This window comes from Ranitomeya variabilis, chromosome 4, assembly GCF_051348905.1.
Source record: "Ranitomeya variabilis isolate aRanVar5 chromosome 4, aRanVar5.hap1, whole genome shotgun sequence".
Classification (NCBI taxonomy): Eukaryota; Metazoa; Chordata; class Amphibia; order Anura; family Dendrobatidae; genus Ranitomeya; species Ranitomeya variabilis.
In genome coordinates this window covers 462,179,562-462,194,496 of record NC_135235.1, presented here as the reverse complement: position 1 = coordinate 462,194,496, position 14,935 = coordinate 462,179,562, and the positions used below count along the sequence as shown (strand labels likewise).

The following is a 14,935-nucleotide window of genomic DNA, read 5'->3' as shown; positions in this document are numbered from 1 at the left end:
AAAAAAAAAAAAAAAAGCTAAATAAAAAAGCATTAGGAAAAAAACATTGAAAAATTGCTCAGAAAACAACCAAAAATGCTGAACACACCACTCTAGCGTTTTTTTGTTTTTTTTCAGAGCTGGAATGGTGCTTCTAATGTAAGGTCCCTGCCCCCAGTCTTATACTCACCCTCTTTCTTTGGCGCCTCTCAAGTCCCGCAGCGCCATCTTGTGACCCCAGCTTCCGACTGGCTGGAAGTGAGAAGCAACATCACAAGCTCTGAATGCAAGTCTAAAAGAGCCAGAATGAGGCGTTTAGAGACTTACATTGAAGAGTAACCTCTGGCTTGCTCCATGAAACAGCATGAACAAATAAGGCTAATTTTGCATGAGTGGTGAGATTTTGGTGCTGTGTATATTCACTGTGCAAAAAAAAAACAAAAAAAAACAAAACAGTGTGCTGAGTTAATAATAATAATAATAACAACAACAACATTTATTTATTTATTTACATATCACCATTGATTCCATGGTGCTGGGTGCTGTACATGAGAAGGGGTTACATACAAATTACAGTAAACAGACTAACAATAACAGACTGATACAGAGGGGAGAGGACCCTGCCCTTGCGGGCTTACATTCTACAAGATGGTGGGGAAGGAGACACTAGGTTGGGGGGATTGCGGCAGCTCCGGTGTTGGTGAGGCGGTAGCTCCGGTAGTGGTGAGAAGGCAGCAGGGTCATTGAAGGCTGTAGGCTTTCTTGAAGAGGTGGGTTTTCAGGTTCCGTCTGAAGGATCCGAATATGGTTGATGGTCGGACGTGTTGGGGCGCAGAATTTCAGAGGGAGGGGGATATTCGGGAGAAGTCTTGGATGCGATAAGGTGAGGAGCGAATAAGTGTGGAGGAGAGAAAGAGGTCTTGGGAGGATCGGAGATTACATAAGGGAAGATGTCAGGAGATTAGTTCAGAGATATATGGAGGAGACAGGTTATGGATGGCTTTGTAGGTCAGTATTAGTAATTTGAACTGGATACAGTGAGGGAATGGGAGCCAGTGAAGAGATTTGCAGAGGGGAGAAGCGGAGGAGTAGCGAGGAGAGAGATGAATTAGACGGGCAGCAGAGTTAAGGATTGGCTGGAGAGGTGCGAGAGTGATCAGGGAGGCCACAGAAAAGGATGTTGCAGTAGTCGAGGCGGGAGATGATGAGGGCATGCACAAGCATTTCAGTAGGTTGAGGGTTGAGGAAAGGATGGATTCTGGAGATATTTTTGAGCTGGAGGCGACAGGAGGTGGAAAGAGCTTGGATGTGCAGTTTGAAGGACAGGGCAGAGTCAAGGGTTACTCTGAGGCAGCGGACTTCCAGTAAGTGGGAAAGCGTGATGTCATTAATTGTGATAGATAGATCAGGTAAGGAAGATCTGTGAGATGGAGGAAAGATGATGAGTTCAGATTTGTCCACATTTAGTTTGGGGAAGCGGGAGGAGAAAAAGGAGGATATGGCTGATAGACACTATGGGATTGTGGACAGCAGAAAGGTGACGTCTGGGTCAGAGAGGTAGATCTGAGTGTAATCAGCATACAGGTGGTACTGGAATCCATGGGACTTTATGAGTTGTCCCAGGCCAAGTGTATAGATTGAGAAGAGTAAGGATCCTAGAACAGAACCTTGGGGGACTCCAACAGAAAGAAGGGGTGAGAAGATAGTGTGGGAGTGGGAGACACTGAATGTGCAGCTGGAAAGGTATGAGGAGATCCAGCATAGGGCGAGGTCTTTGATGCCATAAGAGGAGAGGATCTGTAGTAGTAGGCAGTGGTCAATTGTGTTGAAAGCAGAGGGCACGTCTAGAAGGAGGAGTATAGAGTTTTGTCCTTTAGCTTTGGCTGTAAGTAGGTCGTTAGTAATTTTGGACAGAGCAGTCTCAGTGGAATGATCGGGATGGAAACCAGATTGTAGATTGTCAAAGAGCAAGTTAGATGATAGTTGGGAGGAAAGTTCAGCGTGGACATGCTGCTCCAGGAGTTTGGAAGCGAATGGGAGCAGCAATATTGGGCCATAGCTGGACATAGCGGTTGGGTCGAGGGTTGGCTTTTTAAGGATAGGTGTGATTGTGGCATGTTTGAAACAGAAGGGAAGGTACCAGAAGTTAGTGATAGTTTGAAAAGATGGGTTAGGGATGGGATAAATGTGGTGGTGAGGTTGGGGAGGAGGTGGGATGGGATGGGGTCTAGTGCACAAGTGGTGAGGTGTGATTTGGAGAGGAGACAATTAAGCTCCCCTTCAGTGATATTGGAGTGGGAGTTCCAGCAAAGTGAATGGGATTTTTGGAAATCTCATGCCCACTGTCTTTTTTTTCATATAACACACTACTGACCTGCGGTGTGTTTTTGAAATGTGTTGCATGGTACTTTGGGGTTGTTGAAGTAGGAACCTCAGCACCACAAAAGAAAATGAAACTGTAGGTCTTGCTGCAGTGTTACCTTATTTTCCTGTCTCCTGCTCCAAACAAGTCCTCCTTGACATGAAAGACATTTTATGATTTACGTTATTGCTCTAAGATTTCTGCCTACCTGCACCTGTAACAGATGTCCTTGACAAAGACCGCTCCCAGTCGAAACATTGAAGCATATCTGTTTTTGGCTGTTTGCTGGCTCAAAATAAATTAACACTGCAGCAACACCTGTGTGCTGGTCTTTCTCCTAATTTGGGGTTGTTCTCACGTTGCATTTTTGACTCCACCCCCCCCCCCCCCCCTGCACATTTAAGGGCTTGTGCACACGCTGCGGATTCCATTGCGGAATTTTCCGCAGCGGATTTGATAAATCCACAGTGCAAAACCGCTGCGGTTTTTACTGCGGATTTATCGCGGTTTCTATTGCGGTTTCCTCTGCGGGTTTTCACCTGCAGTTTTCTATTGGAGCAGGTGCAAACCCGCAGCGGAATCCGCACAAAGAATTGACATGCTGCGGAAAATAAACCGCTGCGTTTCCGCGCGTTTTTTTCCGCAGCATGTGGACTGCGGATTTCATTTCCCATAGCATTACATGGTACAGTAAATGCATGGGAAACCGCTGCAGACCCGCAGCTGCGGATCCGCAACAAAATCCGCAGCGTGTGCACATACCCAAACAAAGGTTAAAAAATGCCGCACTTTACTGTACCAGCAAAGTGAATATTTCTGAAATCCCAAGCACATGCTGCTTATTTTTTCCATGTTGAATTTCAAAGTTCTGCAGCATGTCAAATTCTGAATTTTGTCAAATTGAATGGGGGAAAAATGCAAGTAAAAATGTGCTTATTTTATGCAGCTGTTTCCTGCCAAGAAAACTCAAGTTTTTTTATTATTATTATTATGTTAAAACTCATATTATTATTATTATTATGCTTTTGCTTAAATAATGCTATGAGATTCCACAGTGCTTTAGATACATTAACATCGCTGTCCCCAATGGGCCTCACAATCTAAATTCCCTATCATTGTATCTTTGGAGTGTGGGAGGACACTAGAGCATCTGGAAGAAAGCCAGACAAACTCTTTGCAGATGTTGTCCTTGGTGGGATTTGAGCCCAGGCCCCCAGCGCTACAAGGCTGCTGTGGTAACCACTAAGACACCATTCTAATCCATATACCCTTTCTCTTGCAGTAGACATGTTTTAGTTGCAGATTTTCCTATAGACTTGAATGATATTAGTAAAGTCTGTAAGTAAAAAAAACGCACGTGTTCTTTTTGTGTGTTTCCTCTGTGGAAATGCACTAAAATTGCATGTGATCCATACTTGACTTTATCAATAAAGGAAGTGTCCAAACTAAGCAAAGCAATTGTATTTAAAATATGTTATACCAAAAGAGACAAAACCCGCAGCTGAAATAAATGCTATAAAAAAGCAATACAAAAACTACAAGAAACTTAATGCAGATAATAGGTGCTGAAATGGCTGAAATGCTGCAGAAAAAAAGCATAAAATACTCTTCGTGGGAACTTAGGGAAGAGTCAGATGGCCCTACCTGCGCGTGACATCTTCATAGAATTACATGCTGTCACGCTCGGGTCGGAAGAGCTGACAACCAGTCTGAGCATTGCGTTGTGATCCTCGTCCTAGTTATACAGCCGTCTGACTCTTCCCTAAGTGTCTTCATTAGTGAACTCCATTAATGATCGCAATGTATGTTTCTGTTTGTGCTGTGTATATCCTATTATATCTCTGCTTGCTATTTTTTCACACTATGCGTTTATGACCGCCCTAGAAAGCTAAGCCATCCATTGACTTCTCCACTCAGGCGACCTCTGCCGGTTAAATATGGCAATATCCATGTGTTACTAACAATAAGTCAGTGACCAAATAGATGCTATATTTAGGTGTGCATGAAATGAATAGGGTTTAGTAGACGCAAGTAATTATTTTTACTTACCTTCCACTCTTACATATTTGTTGCACATCCACACAGCATACATCATACAGAGGACCTGGCAGAAATGGAAATATACATTACACACATAGTCAAAATTGTTGGTACCGCTCGTTTAATGACAGAAAAAACCACAATGGTCGCAGAAATAACTTGAATCTGACAAAAGTAATAATAAATACAAAAATCGATGAAAATGAACAAATGAAAGTCAGACATTGCTTTTCAACCATGCTTCCAAACAATTAAAAAAAAAATAAAACTCATGAAACAGGCCTGGACAGAAATGATGGTACCCTTACCTTAATATTTTATTGTACCACCTTTTGAGGCCATCACATGATTCCTGTAACTGTCAATGAGACTTCTGCACCTCTCAACCAGTATTCTGGCCCACTCCTGAAGAGCAAAATGCTCCAGTTGTCTCATGTTTGAAGGTTGCCTTTTCCAGACGGCATGTTTCAGCGCTTTCCAAAGGTGCTCAATGGGATTTAGGTCAGGGCTCATAGAAGGCCACTTCAGAATAGTCCAATGCTTTCCTCGTAGCCATTCTTGTGTGTTTTTAGCTGTGTGTTTTGGGTCATTATCCTGTTGCAAGACCCATGACCTGCGATTGAAATCAAGCTTTCTGACACTGGGCAGCACATTTCTCCCTAGAATCCCTTGATAGTCTTGAGATTTCATTGTACCCTGTACAAATTCTATACACTCTGTGCCAGATGCAGCAAAGCAGCCCCAGAACATAGCAGAGCCTCCACCATGTTTCACAGTAGGGACAGTGTTCTTTTCTTGATATGCTTCATTTTTCCATCTGTGAACACAGAGCTGATGTGCCTTGCCAAAAAGTTATGGATATTCTCTAGGAAACTTTGTCGCTTGTCAACATGTAGTTTGGCAAATTCCAGTCCGGAATTTTTATGATATTTTTTCAACAATGGAGTCCTCCTTGGTCGTCTCCCATGAAGTCCACTTTGGCTCATAGAACGACAGATGGTGCGATCTGACATTGATGTTCCTTGAGCTTGAAGTTCACCTTCAATCTGTTTAGAAGTTTTCTGGGCTCTTTTGTTACCATTCGTATTTTCCGTCTCTTTGATTTGTCAGCAATTTTCCTCCTGCGGCCACGTACAGGGAGGTTGGCTACAGTCCCATGGATCTTAAATTTCTGAATAATATGTGCAACTGTAGTCACAGGAACATCAAGCTGCTTGGAAATGGTCTTATAACTTTTACCTTTAACATGTTTGTCTATAAGAGACAACTCTTTCCTTCACTTTCTCTGGTCCATGTTGAGTGTGATACACACCATGTCACCAAGTAGCACAGTGAGTATCTGTAGCCCTATATACAGGCCCGCTCACTGATTCCAAGATTGTAGACACCTGTGATGCTAGTTAGTGGACACACCTTGATTTAACATGTCCCTTTGGTCACATTAATTTCAGGGGTACCATCATTTCTGTCCAGGCCTATTTCATGAGTTTTATTTTTTTTAATTCTGTGGAAGCGTGGTTGAAAAGCAATGTCTGACTTTCATTTGTTCATACATCTATTATTTATTATTACTTTTGTCAGATTCAAGTTATTTCTGTGACCATTGTGTTTTTTTCTGTCATTAAACGAGGGGTACCAACAATTTTGACCATGTGTATGTTACTAGGTAGGTGCAGTATGCAGGGTTATATGCTACATCTCATAAATCTGATTCAAACATATTGTATGGTAGCTATTTATAACACATCATTTCATATACTGGTCACAACAATAATGTCTTAATGATACCCATACTTTATTACCTGTTCTTCCAGTTGACCAGTGCAACTTGCATAATTGGTCATATTCAGGCTTGCAGTGGATGGTCCAAATGTCCTGGAAAAGACCTCAACGCTACAAGCTACTTTGACCATTTAAACTTGTTATGGTGGACATTGAGATTTTTCTCAGTAATATTGGGTTTTCAATGTGGTAAAAACATCTAAACCAAGAGAAAATAACCATTATAACTCAAAATGTAACTGTAAGTCTCATGATGACAGCTAAAACAATTTAGGGTTTTACCGTGTAGAGTGTGAAAAAAATTGAAAAATATCCAATCGTAATGAAATGGTGAAAAAACCCCACAATTTCTCCATTGTTTTTTGAGTTTTGTTTTTGCTCATTCATTAAGCAGTAAAAATTACCTGGCAATATGATTCTCTAGATCACCACGGCAATACCAAACGTATAGTTTTTTCTTTCTATTTGAGTGGCTTTAAAAAACTCTGAACTTTGCAAAATAAATGTATTTGTGTCACCATTTTTTGAGTTCCATAACGTTCTTTTTTTTTTCTGTTGGGGTGAGTTAGGGCTTGTTTTTCGCATGTTGACCTGCATTTTTTGATGGTTACATTTTGCCGTTTTGATCACTTTTCTTTCATTTCTGTTGTGGGAGGTGCAGTGTCAATTTTGATGTTTAAATTTTTAGACGTTTACAATCATTTTCTGGTGGAAGGTGCAATAGATGCCTGCAAGGAATTGGTGCAGCTCATGCGCTTCTGCCAGTGATTGAAGCGGCATTTAAGGGACTGCATATACCCCAATCTCCTGTATGATGGATTTTTCAGTCATGGAGAGTTAAAAGGTTAAAATGTTTTTCTCACATAAAGGAAAAACAATATTTCACAGATATGACACCACTCCAGTGCATAGCCTGTGTCTTTATTTAGAATGAACCCGAGCTGCAATATCTGATACAACACATGGACAAGATTGGATCTGTTCCTAGAAAAATAGCACTCTCCTTGTAACCTAATACAAACCCTTTGGTCTCATGTATGTTGCTGCACTATGGCTCCTTTCAGAAGTCATTTATCAAGACCAGGGTTGGTGGAGCAGAAAGGCCTCTATGGGAAAAGACTTTGGGTATGTTCACACAACACTTTTTTTCTGGCGGGTTTAGAGTGGCTCCACACCAAAAAGAGGTCAGAAAATGCTCAAAAAATTATTCCTATTCACGTCTACATAAAAAAAAATGCTGTTCATATGTTCAGTCTTTTGAGCATCTTTTAACCACTTTAAGTTTCCAAAAAGGCATACTTCTTCACGCTGCTTCGACTTGGAAGATGCTTTATATTTTACCATAGAAATCAATGGTAAGGCAAAAAAAATGCCTGGAAAATGCCTAGACATCTTTTGGAATGTATCGTAAATGTTTTCACCTAAAAAAAATGCTCGAAAGACACCACAAGAAAACACCATCAAAAACAAGTTTTGGGGTTGTGCACACACAACATTTTTAATCCGAGCAGCAGTTTTCTATCACAAAGCTGTTGCAGGAAAAAAGCTGCCGTTTTTTTCCTGCAGCGACTGTCACTATCACGACTGCTTTTACCTATATCTTTTATAAAGGGAGTTAGTGACTTCCAAACAAAGCCGTCCAACGAATGAAATTATTGCTTCTATTAACCGCTTCATGGTGTTTCCAAAGTGATGCCAAAACACGTGCACAATAACGTCAAATGTCATTACTTCCATTTACGTCTGTTTTTTCAAGAGTATTCCAGCAGAATCCACCTGAAAACGTTGTCGTATACACAAATCCCAACCAGCTGCTTCAGGAAATGTTCAAATAACATGCAAAAAGACACTTAAAGCCCCACTCCAGCTTTTGTTTTTATTGCACCGCTGGAGTGGTGCTTTAAATGTAATTCCTCTATCTCCTACACGCCTGCTGCCGCCTTCATCCTTTTCCAGCGTTGTTCCCCTTGGTCTCCAGCGAAAAATGACCTGCTGACAGCTCCAGTGTTTCATGGAGTGTGCCGGAGGTCACTTTTCAATACACCTCTGTGAGAGCGTTGTTCTGGCTCTCATAGACTTGTATTGAGCTCTTGTGACGTAACTTCTGATTTCCAGCCAGCCAGAAGTTATGGGCACAAGTTGGCACCGCGGGGCCTGTGTGGTGTCCGGAAAAGGTGAACCAGTCGCAAGGTGAGTATAAGAACTTGGTTGAGGGCTTACATTTAAAGTGCCACTCCAGCGCTGAAAAAAAAAAAAACGTGCTGGAGTGGTGCTTTAAGGAAAAGAAACAGCAGGGCTTCCAGAAGCAGTTTCTGCCTGTTATGCCCATACCTTAAATGCATTCATACCCACAGGGTGACTTTAACGGCGCATTTGGACAGCCATATGACACTAACGACAATCGCACTGCAGTGCACAGACTGGCCAGCAGCTTCCCAGGCCTGAGTGTAACAGCTGCAGAGAAATGAATGAAGCTGTCCCGCTCGAGTCATGAGAGCTACCAGCCAGTCCAAGCATTGCGATGTATTCATCGTCCATGTTATACGGCCACCTAACTGTGCCCTAAGACTAAGTTCACACGATCGTATCACAAGAGAGTATAAAAAATTGTTACATTTTCATCCAGAAAATATTGAATAATTTTTCATCACTCAGACCGATAATACAATCTTTTCATCATAGCCAACATTAATATTCTGTGCACGTTTCCTCCTCTGATCACTCAATCTTTTACCATACTTTACATAAAATGATATTGAATATCGAATTAAATAAATGCAAATCAGCTGTTCTTTTAAGCACGGAAATGTTCTTGCTCTGATTGCACATTTAGATATGGCATTAAAGTCATCTGGATGCCTAAATCAGCAATTTGTTACACATTTAGCTAATTGGGGTTTTTTCAATCTTTTCTAATCAAAATCCTATAGATTTTTTTAAATTAAAATCTCTACAGCTATACTGTCTAAAACTACATTCTATTACGTTTTTTAAGGGGTTTTGCAGGTTTAACACAAGTCTGCAGTCACTTTATGTAACGAAAGACCTCTTAGGCTTCTTTCACACTTCCGTCGTTCGGGGTGCGTCATAATGCAGTGAAGCGGCGTATCGACGGATGTTCTGAAAATAGCGGAAAACGTGTGCAACGCATCCAGTGTTATGACGGATGCGTCGAAGGAGTTCCTGAGTGCATTTTCAGGTATAAAAAAATCCTTACGGGCATGCTCAGAATGAAAAAAGGGATACGTCGCTGGATTCCTGTGTTTGACGGTCAGCGACAGATCCTGCGTCCAAAGGCTTCCATTATAGCCAACGACGGACAGCGCAGGACGCATCGCTGAGTGATTTTCTGACGTGCAGAGAAACGGTCTCTGCACGACGGACCGCTATTTTCCAACGGATCCAGTGCACGACAGATGAAACGGATGGCCATCCGTCACAATCCGTCATTAATACAAGTTTATGGGAAAATGCAGGATCCTGCAGAAAAATTTGCAGGATCCTATTTTTTCAAAACTCGACGGATTTCGACGGGAGGAAAAAGACGGAAGTGTGAAAGAGGCCTTAATCATGATAAAGTGCAGTGTGTGTGCTGTGCACACTGTCAGGATTCTATGGTATTGCTAATGCGAGCGAGATGTATGTGATTTGCATACTTGGGGTCATGTGCCAATTAGACATGCTCGGCCTTTCTCAATAGGGGTGCATTGAGAGAAGCTGGACACATCTAGTCCATGCGAGACCGCAAGTATGCAAATTGCATACTTGCACCAGCTATAAACACTTTACGCTGTCACAGTTCACATAGAATGAATGCAGACTTTTGTGTCAAGCTTTTACAACCCCTTTAAGGAATTCCCCCACCATATACATCTACGCAGTGCACTTGTAAATGGCAAAGGTCATGTTCGATTTTCAGTCTGTGTGTTACACACAGACAGCATATTGACTGGTGACAACATAGGTTCCAGTGTAAAATCACAGTATACATCCATTATATGGTGGACAGCCGATGCACCCGTCCACAACGCGGGTCACATACACTCAAATTGCACAAATTGTGGACATATCTTGCCTGGTTAGTTCAACGGCTATCTGAGCAAGACATACTGGATGAAGTTTAACTATTTTAGGCTATGTGCACACTTTGCGGATTCCACTGCGGATTTTTCCGCAGCGGAATTCCAAATTCCGCAGTGAAAACCCGTTGCGGTTTTTACTGCAGATTTTTCGCGGTTTTTACTGCGGATTCTTTTGCGGTTTTTCATCTGCATTTTCCTACTGGAGCAGGTGAAAATCCGCAGAAAAGAAGTGACATGCTGCAGAATGTAATCCGCTGCGTTTCCGCGCGGTTTTTTCCGCAGCATGTGCACAGCGTTTTTTGTTTCCCATAGGTTTACATTGTACTGTAAACTCATGGGAAACTGCTGCGGATCCGCAGCGGTCAAATCCGCTGTGGATCCGTAGCAAAATCCGCAAAGTGTGCACATAGCCTCAGGGTATGTGCACACATTGAGGATTTACAGCTGAACATTCTGCTGCAAATCCTGGTGTATTGGCAGTGAAAACGCTATGTAAAACAGACGCATTGTTGCCACGTTTTTATTAAAAAAAAAAAATTTGATATGCATTTTTGTTATGGATTTTCCCCACTCATTAATATGGGTGAAATCTGCAGCAAAAACACTGAAAGAATTGACATTATGCAGATTTAAATCTGCTGCAAAGAAAAGATCTGCAACGTGTGCATGAGACTTCAGTAATCTCATTCACTTGTATTAGGAAATCTTTAAAAACTGTACAGGAAAAAATGCGAGAAAAGAGCAATGAGTGTACATACCTGTAGAATGATTAATGTAGCATCCGTTAAGGAGATTTTTTTTGGCCCATTTTTGTAGGGTACTAATGTTTTTGGACGCTATCAGACAACTCTGTTCACTTCAATTGTTTGCTAAGATAAGTTTTGGTTAATCTTCCTGGTAGATCCTCCTTCCTTCATCTCAGCACCCTAGAAATAACTGAACGTAAATGTCATGGGGTGATTTGTCTGCCTTTACTGTCAGCCAAAAGATCTTTCAGCAGTCTATGGTCCACTTAAGTGTCCTTAAGAGTCTAAACTTGCCATAATAAGACGTTCATACATCAATTCATTTTTAGCTGATAGATCTGCCAATTACCACCACTGATGCCCCATTAATATGCCGCTCAAGCATTTATTAGCTTCTTTTGAGGTGAGTTACTGCCAGCAGAGCGCTTGGTAGATGTGTGCACACTGATCAGGGTAGAAAGCAAATTAATCTTAAAGATAATGACGAAAACAAAGCATTCTGGGTCTTAGAGATCTGTCGGAGCTGATTTCTAAATATTTTTTTTTTAGAAACTTGCTCTGTCTGCAAAGTGTATATTTAGTAGTTTGGCAGCTTTGACCATCTCCTTCTCTGCCAGTCTTAGGGGGTTCATATGTGAGAAGGTAATACAATCCCCCTCTGAGCTCCTCTCCCTATAAGGAGCCTTGAAGAGTCTGCTAATTATACCAGCTCATATCTTCTGGGCACCAGCAGCAACCACTTGGGGTTCAGTCATCTTGGTCGTAGTGCTGTGACGAAGACCTGTGTCCCCAGTCACCATGGCACAGGTCAGTCTGCATTCTTCTGGTGTCATCCGCCTTGCTCAAGAACCTTTACCTTTGAGTTATGAAGTTCTGCCTTATTTTTTTTTTGCTTTTCTTCTTTTTCATTACTTTTTATTGCTGCCTTCATTTTTGTGCATAGGTGGGATTTTTGTATTTTCACATCAGATCCACCAGAAGAAAAGTTGGTTAAATCTGCAAATTTCTGTGGAAACATATAATGCCTGGATTGATTTTTTAAAAGTTGGATTGACATAAGGAATATGAAAAAATACCTTCACCAGGAGGCCCTTTTCCTCCACTCTGTGTCTGGGTAGAAGGTGTGGAGTAGAGTTGTGTAACTCCTTCTTTTGTAGCCCATTCTTCTTACGCAGTTAATGGATGGATTAATAATGGTTGGGAGACCTGTCAGTGGTTACCAGAACTCATATCATACATGTGTTTGGTTTGCAGCCTACAGACCAGCAGCAAGATGCGAGGTCCTTCCTCAGCGAGGAAATGATCGCTGGTAAGAAGTTATTATCTTTGCTTCTTTACTAGTCTTTTGTTTGCATATATGGATAGAACTAAAAGTGTGCCTTATCGCATATGAAATATATGTAACCTATCACAGTAAAAAGCAATTAGTCTTCTAATCAAGATATATACAGTGTATATATATATATATATATATATATATATATATATATATATATATATATTTATTATACAACTTAATAGTTTTAAAAGTCTAATACTTTACTTGATGCTTTAGACTGAGTTCACACATGCACTATGAGTCCTTTCTTCACACTTTCTTTTCCTTTTTTAATATACACCCTTGTATTTGGCTTTCAAAAGAAATGCATAAAAATGCCAAAACTTGCATGTGTGATTGGCCTTGAAGCTTAATTATTAGTGATGAGCAAACGAGCTCGGATAAGGCGTGTCTTCGGTGTGCTTGATATATATCTTTGAGTCCCCACTCCTGCATGTCTCGCAGCTGTTCGACAGCCACAACACATGCAGGGATTACCTAACTAACAGGTAATCCCGGCATGTGTTGCTGCTGTCTAACAGCTGCTAGACAACAGGTGCAGGGGCTCGAACATATATTTCAGACACTCAGCACATGAGCTTGTTAAGATAACGCCTTATCCGAGCATGTTCGCTCATCACTATTATGTCTGTTTCAAAAATTGTAAAAAAAAAATAATCAGAAAAGGACACGAAAAGTGGCAGGAGTAAAACAAATATTGGAAGGATACTTAAAGAGGAGATATTAAAGACTGGTCATACTGATATTGTTAATAAGAAATGGTAACGCAGCATAACTCAAATTTTACACATAGAATACATACAAAGCACCAAAGTGAGTAAGATAAACTTGAGGACCAATAGACACATTACTCTTTGGAGTTGTACAGAGAACTACTGGTACAAGGGAGAACAGATGACCTGAGCTATTATTGTATCAGTGCATGGTAATGTATACTGAAAAATCAGATTATCTAAAAAGAGAAACGTAGCCCAAATGGTGAGACCTAGACCTCTAAGCTTAGATTACGTGAGAAGACAAATTGTGTATGCGGTGACACCACTATGACACAGAGATCTTTATGTCTTTTTCTTTCAACAGAGTTCAAGGCCGCCTTTGACATGTTTGATACTGATGGCGGCGGTGACATCAGCACCAAGGAGTTGGGTACTGTCATGAGGATGCTGGGACAGACCCCAACAAAGGAAGAGTTGGATGCCATCATTGAGGAAGTAGATGAAGATGGTGAGTTTAGGTAGAAATAGAAAAAGATCCAGTTATTAGAGTTCTGTCTCCTGTCTGCATTAGTGTGGGCCCTATTATTTATTTTTCTAGGAGAAATTAATCTTATACATTATGATGTTCGATAACTTCTGATCATTTACGAGGGTGATCCTCTGACTGCCAGTAGTTAAGATATGGCATCTGATGCCTGTGATATACCTGTGTAATAAACACAGCTGAAGAAAGATCTATGATGTCTTACAGGCAGCGGTACCATCGACTTTGAAGAGTTCTTGGTCATGATGGTGCGCCAGATGAAAGAGGATGCGCAAGGAAAAAGCGAAGAGGAGTTGGCTGAATGTTTTCGCATCTTTGACAAGTGAGTATCTACTTTCATTAATCCATTTTTGACATATACAAATAGCATGCATGTGGGTAACTGCGGTTATGTCTGGCGCCTTGATGATGGACTCTCTTGTTTCCTTTCAGGAATGCTGATGGTTACATTGACAGTGAAGAGCTGGGAGAGATCCTCCGTTCCTCTGGTGAGAGTATCACAGATGAGGAAATTGAAGAGCTGATGAAAGATGGGGACAAAAACAACGATGGCAAGATAGACTTTGATGGTAAGTTAAATGTACCCTGTCTATGATGGGTATGCCATATGGGCGATGGCATCATGTGGCGTATGGCATTGTGACGAGCCGTGCCATATCTAGCAACATAGAACATTTCCCATTATATAGCCTAATAAACACTTGTCTTTATCTTTTTGCAGAGTTCCTCAAGATGATGGAAGGTGTACAATAAGCTGTTCATTCCTCTCGAGTCATTTTTTTTAATCAAACAATCAAATCTTTATTTATGTAAAAGAGCAAGCATACATACAATTATAAGACACAACATATCCAATATAGAAATAAACATTGTACAGATCTTGAGTGTAATTAAAGTTCATACATATGCAATAATAAATATATTACAAAATGACGTCCATGTGTACTTTGAAGATGATGTAAGAATTATAAAGGCGTTCATATACAAATTAATAGGCTTATCCTGCAGCATGTTTTGGTGTAGTATACAATATGAACTGGTGGCAATATGTATAGCATCAATAATAGAAATGAGTGAATTGATTAGTAGAAGCCTGATCAGTACTCCATGCCTAAGAGAGAACCACCTCCTACCTGTAAGCATGTGCGGCTCCTCTTTTGATTAGCCAGCTAGGCGCGGCGTGATGCACACATGAGGTTGCACCTAATCAGCTAGAGGGCCCCCGAATGATGGCAGGTAGGAGGTGGTTCTCAGGACTTGGGGCCAGTGGCCACTGAATATTTATATGTCTACTGGACTGTGATCCTCATAATATACTCACTCATGTCTAATTAATACCCAATAT

At 41.1% G+C, this 14,935-nt stretch overlaps 1 protein-coding gene across 2 annotated transcripts in view; it reads left to right on the top strand.

The window, feature by feature from the left end:
- The window catches only part of TNNC2 (troponin C2, fast skeletal type), a 65,100-nt gene extending 50,577 nt beyond the window's left edge, over positions 1-14,523 (top strand). The window contains exons 1-6 of one of the 2 annotated variants that reach the window (XM_077251674.1): positions 11,689-11,798; positions 12,246-12,300; positions 13,411-13,554; positions 13,798-13,912; positions 14,023-14,159; positions 14,312-14,523. In XM_077251674.1, the coding sequence (XP_077107789.1) occupies positions 11,790-11,798; positions 12,246-12,300; positions 13,411-13,554; positions 13,798-13,912; positions 14,023-14,159; positions 14,312-14,343 (492 nt within the window). In that variant the 5' untranslated portion in view covers positions 11,689-11,789 and the 3' untranslated portion in view covers positions 14,344-14,523. Of the gene's footprint in view, positions 1-11,688; positions 11,799-12,245; positions 12,301-13,410; positions 13,555-13,797; positions 13,913-14,022; positions 14,160-14,311 lie in introns of those variants that run through there. The other variant, XM_077251675.1, reaches the window with a different exon arrangement.
- Positions 14,524-14,935: the final 412 nt, after the last annotated feature.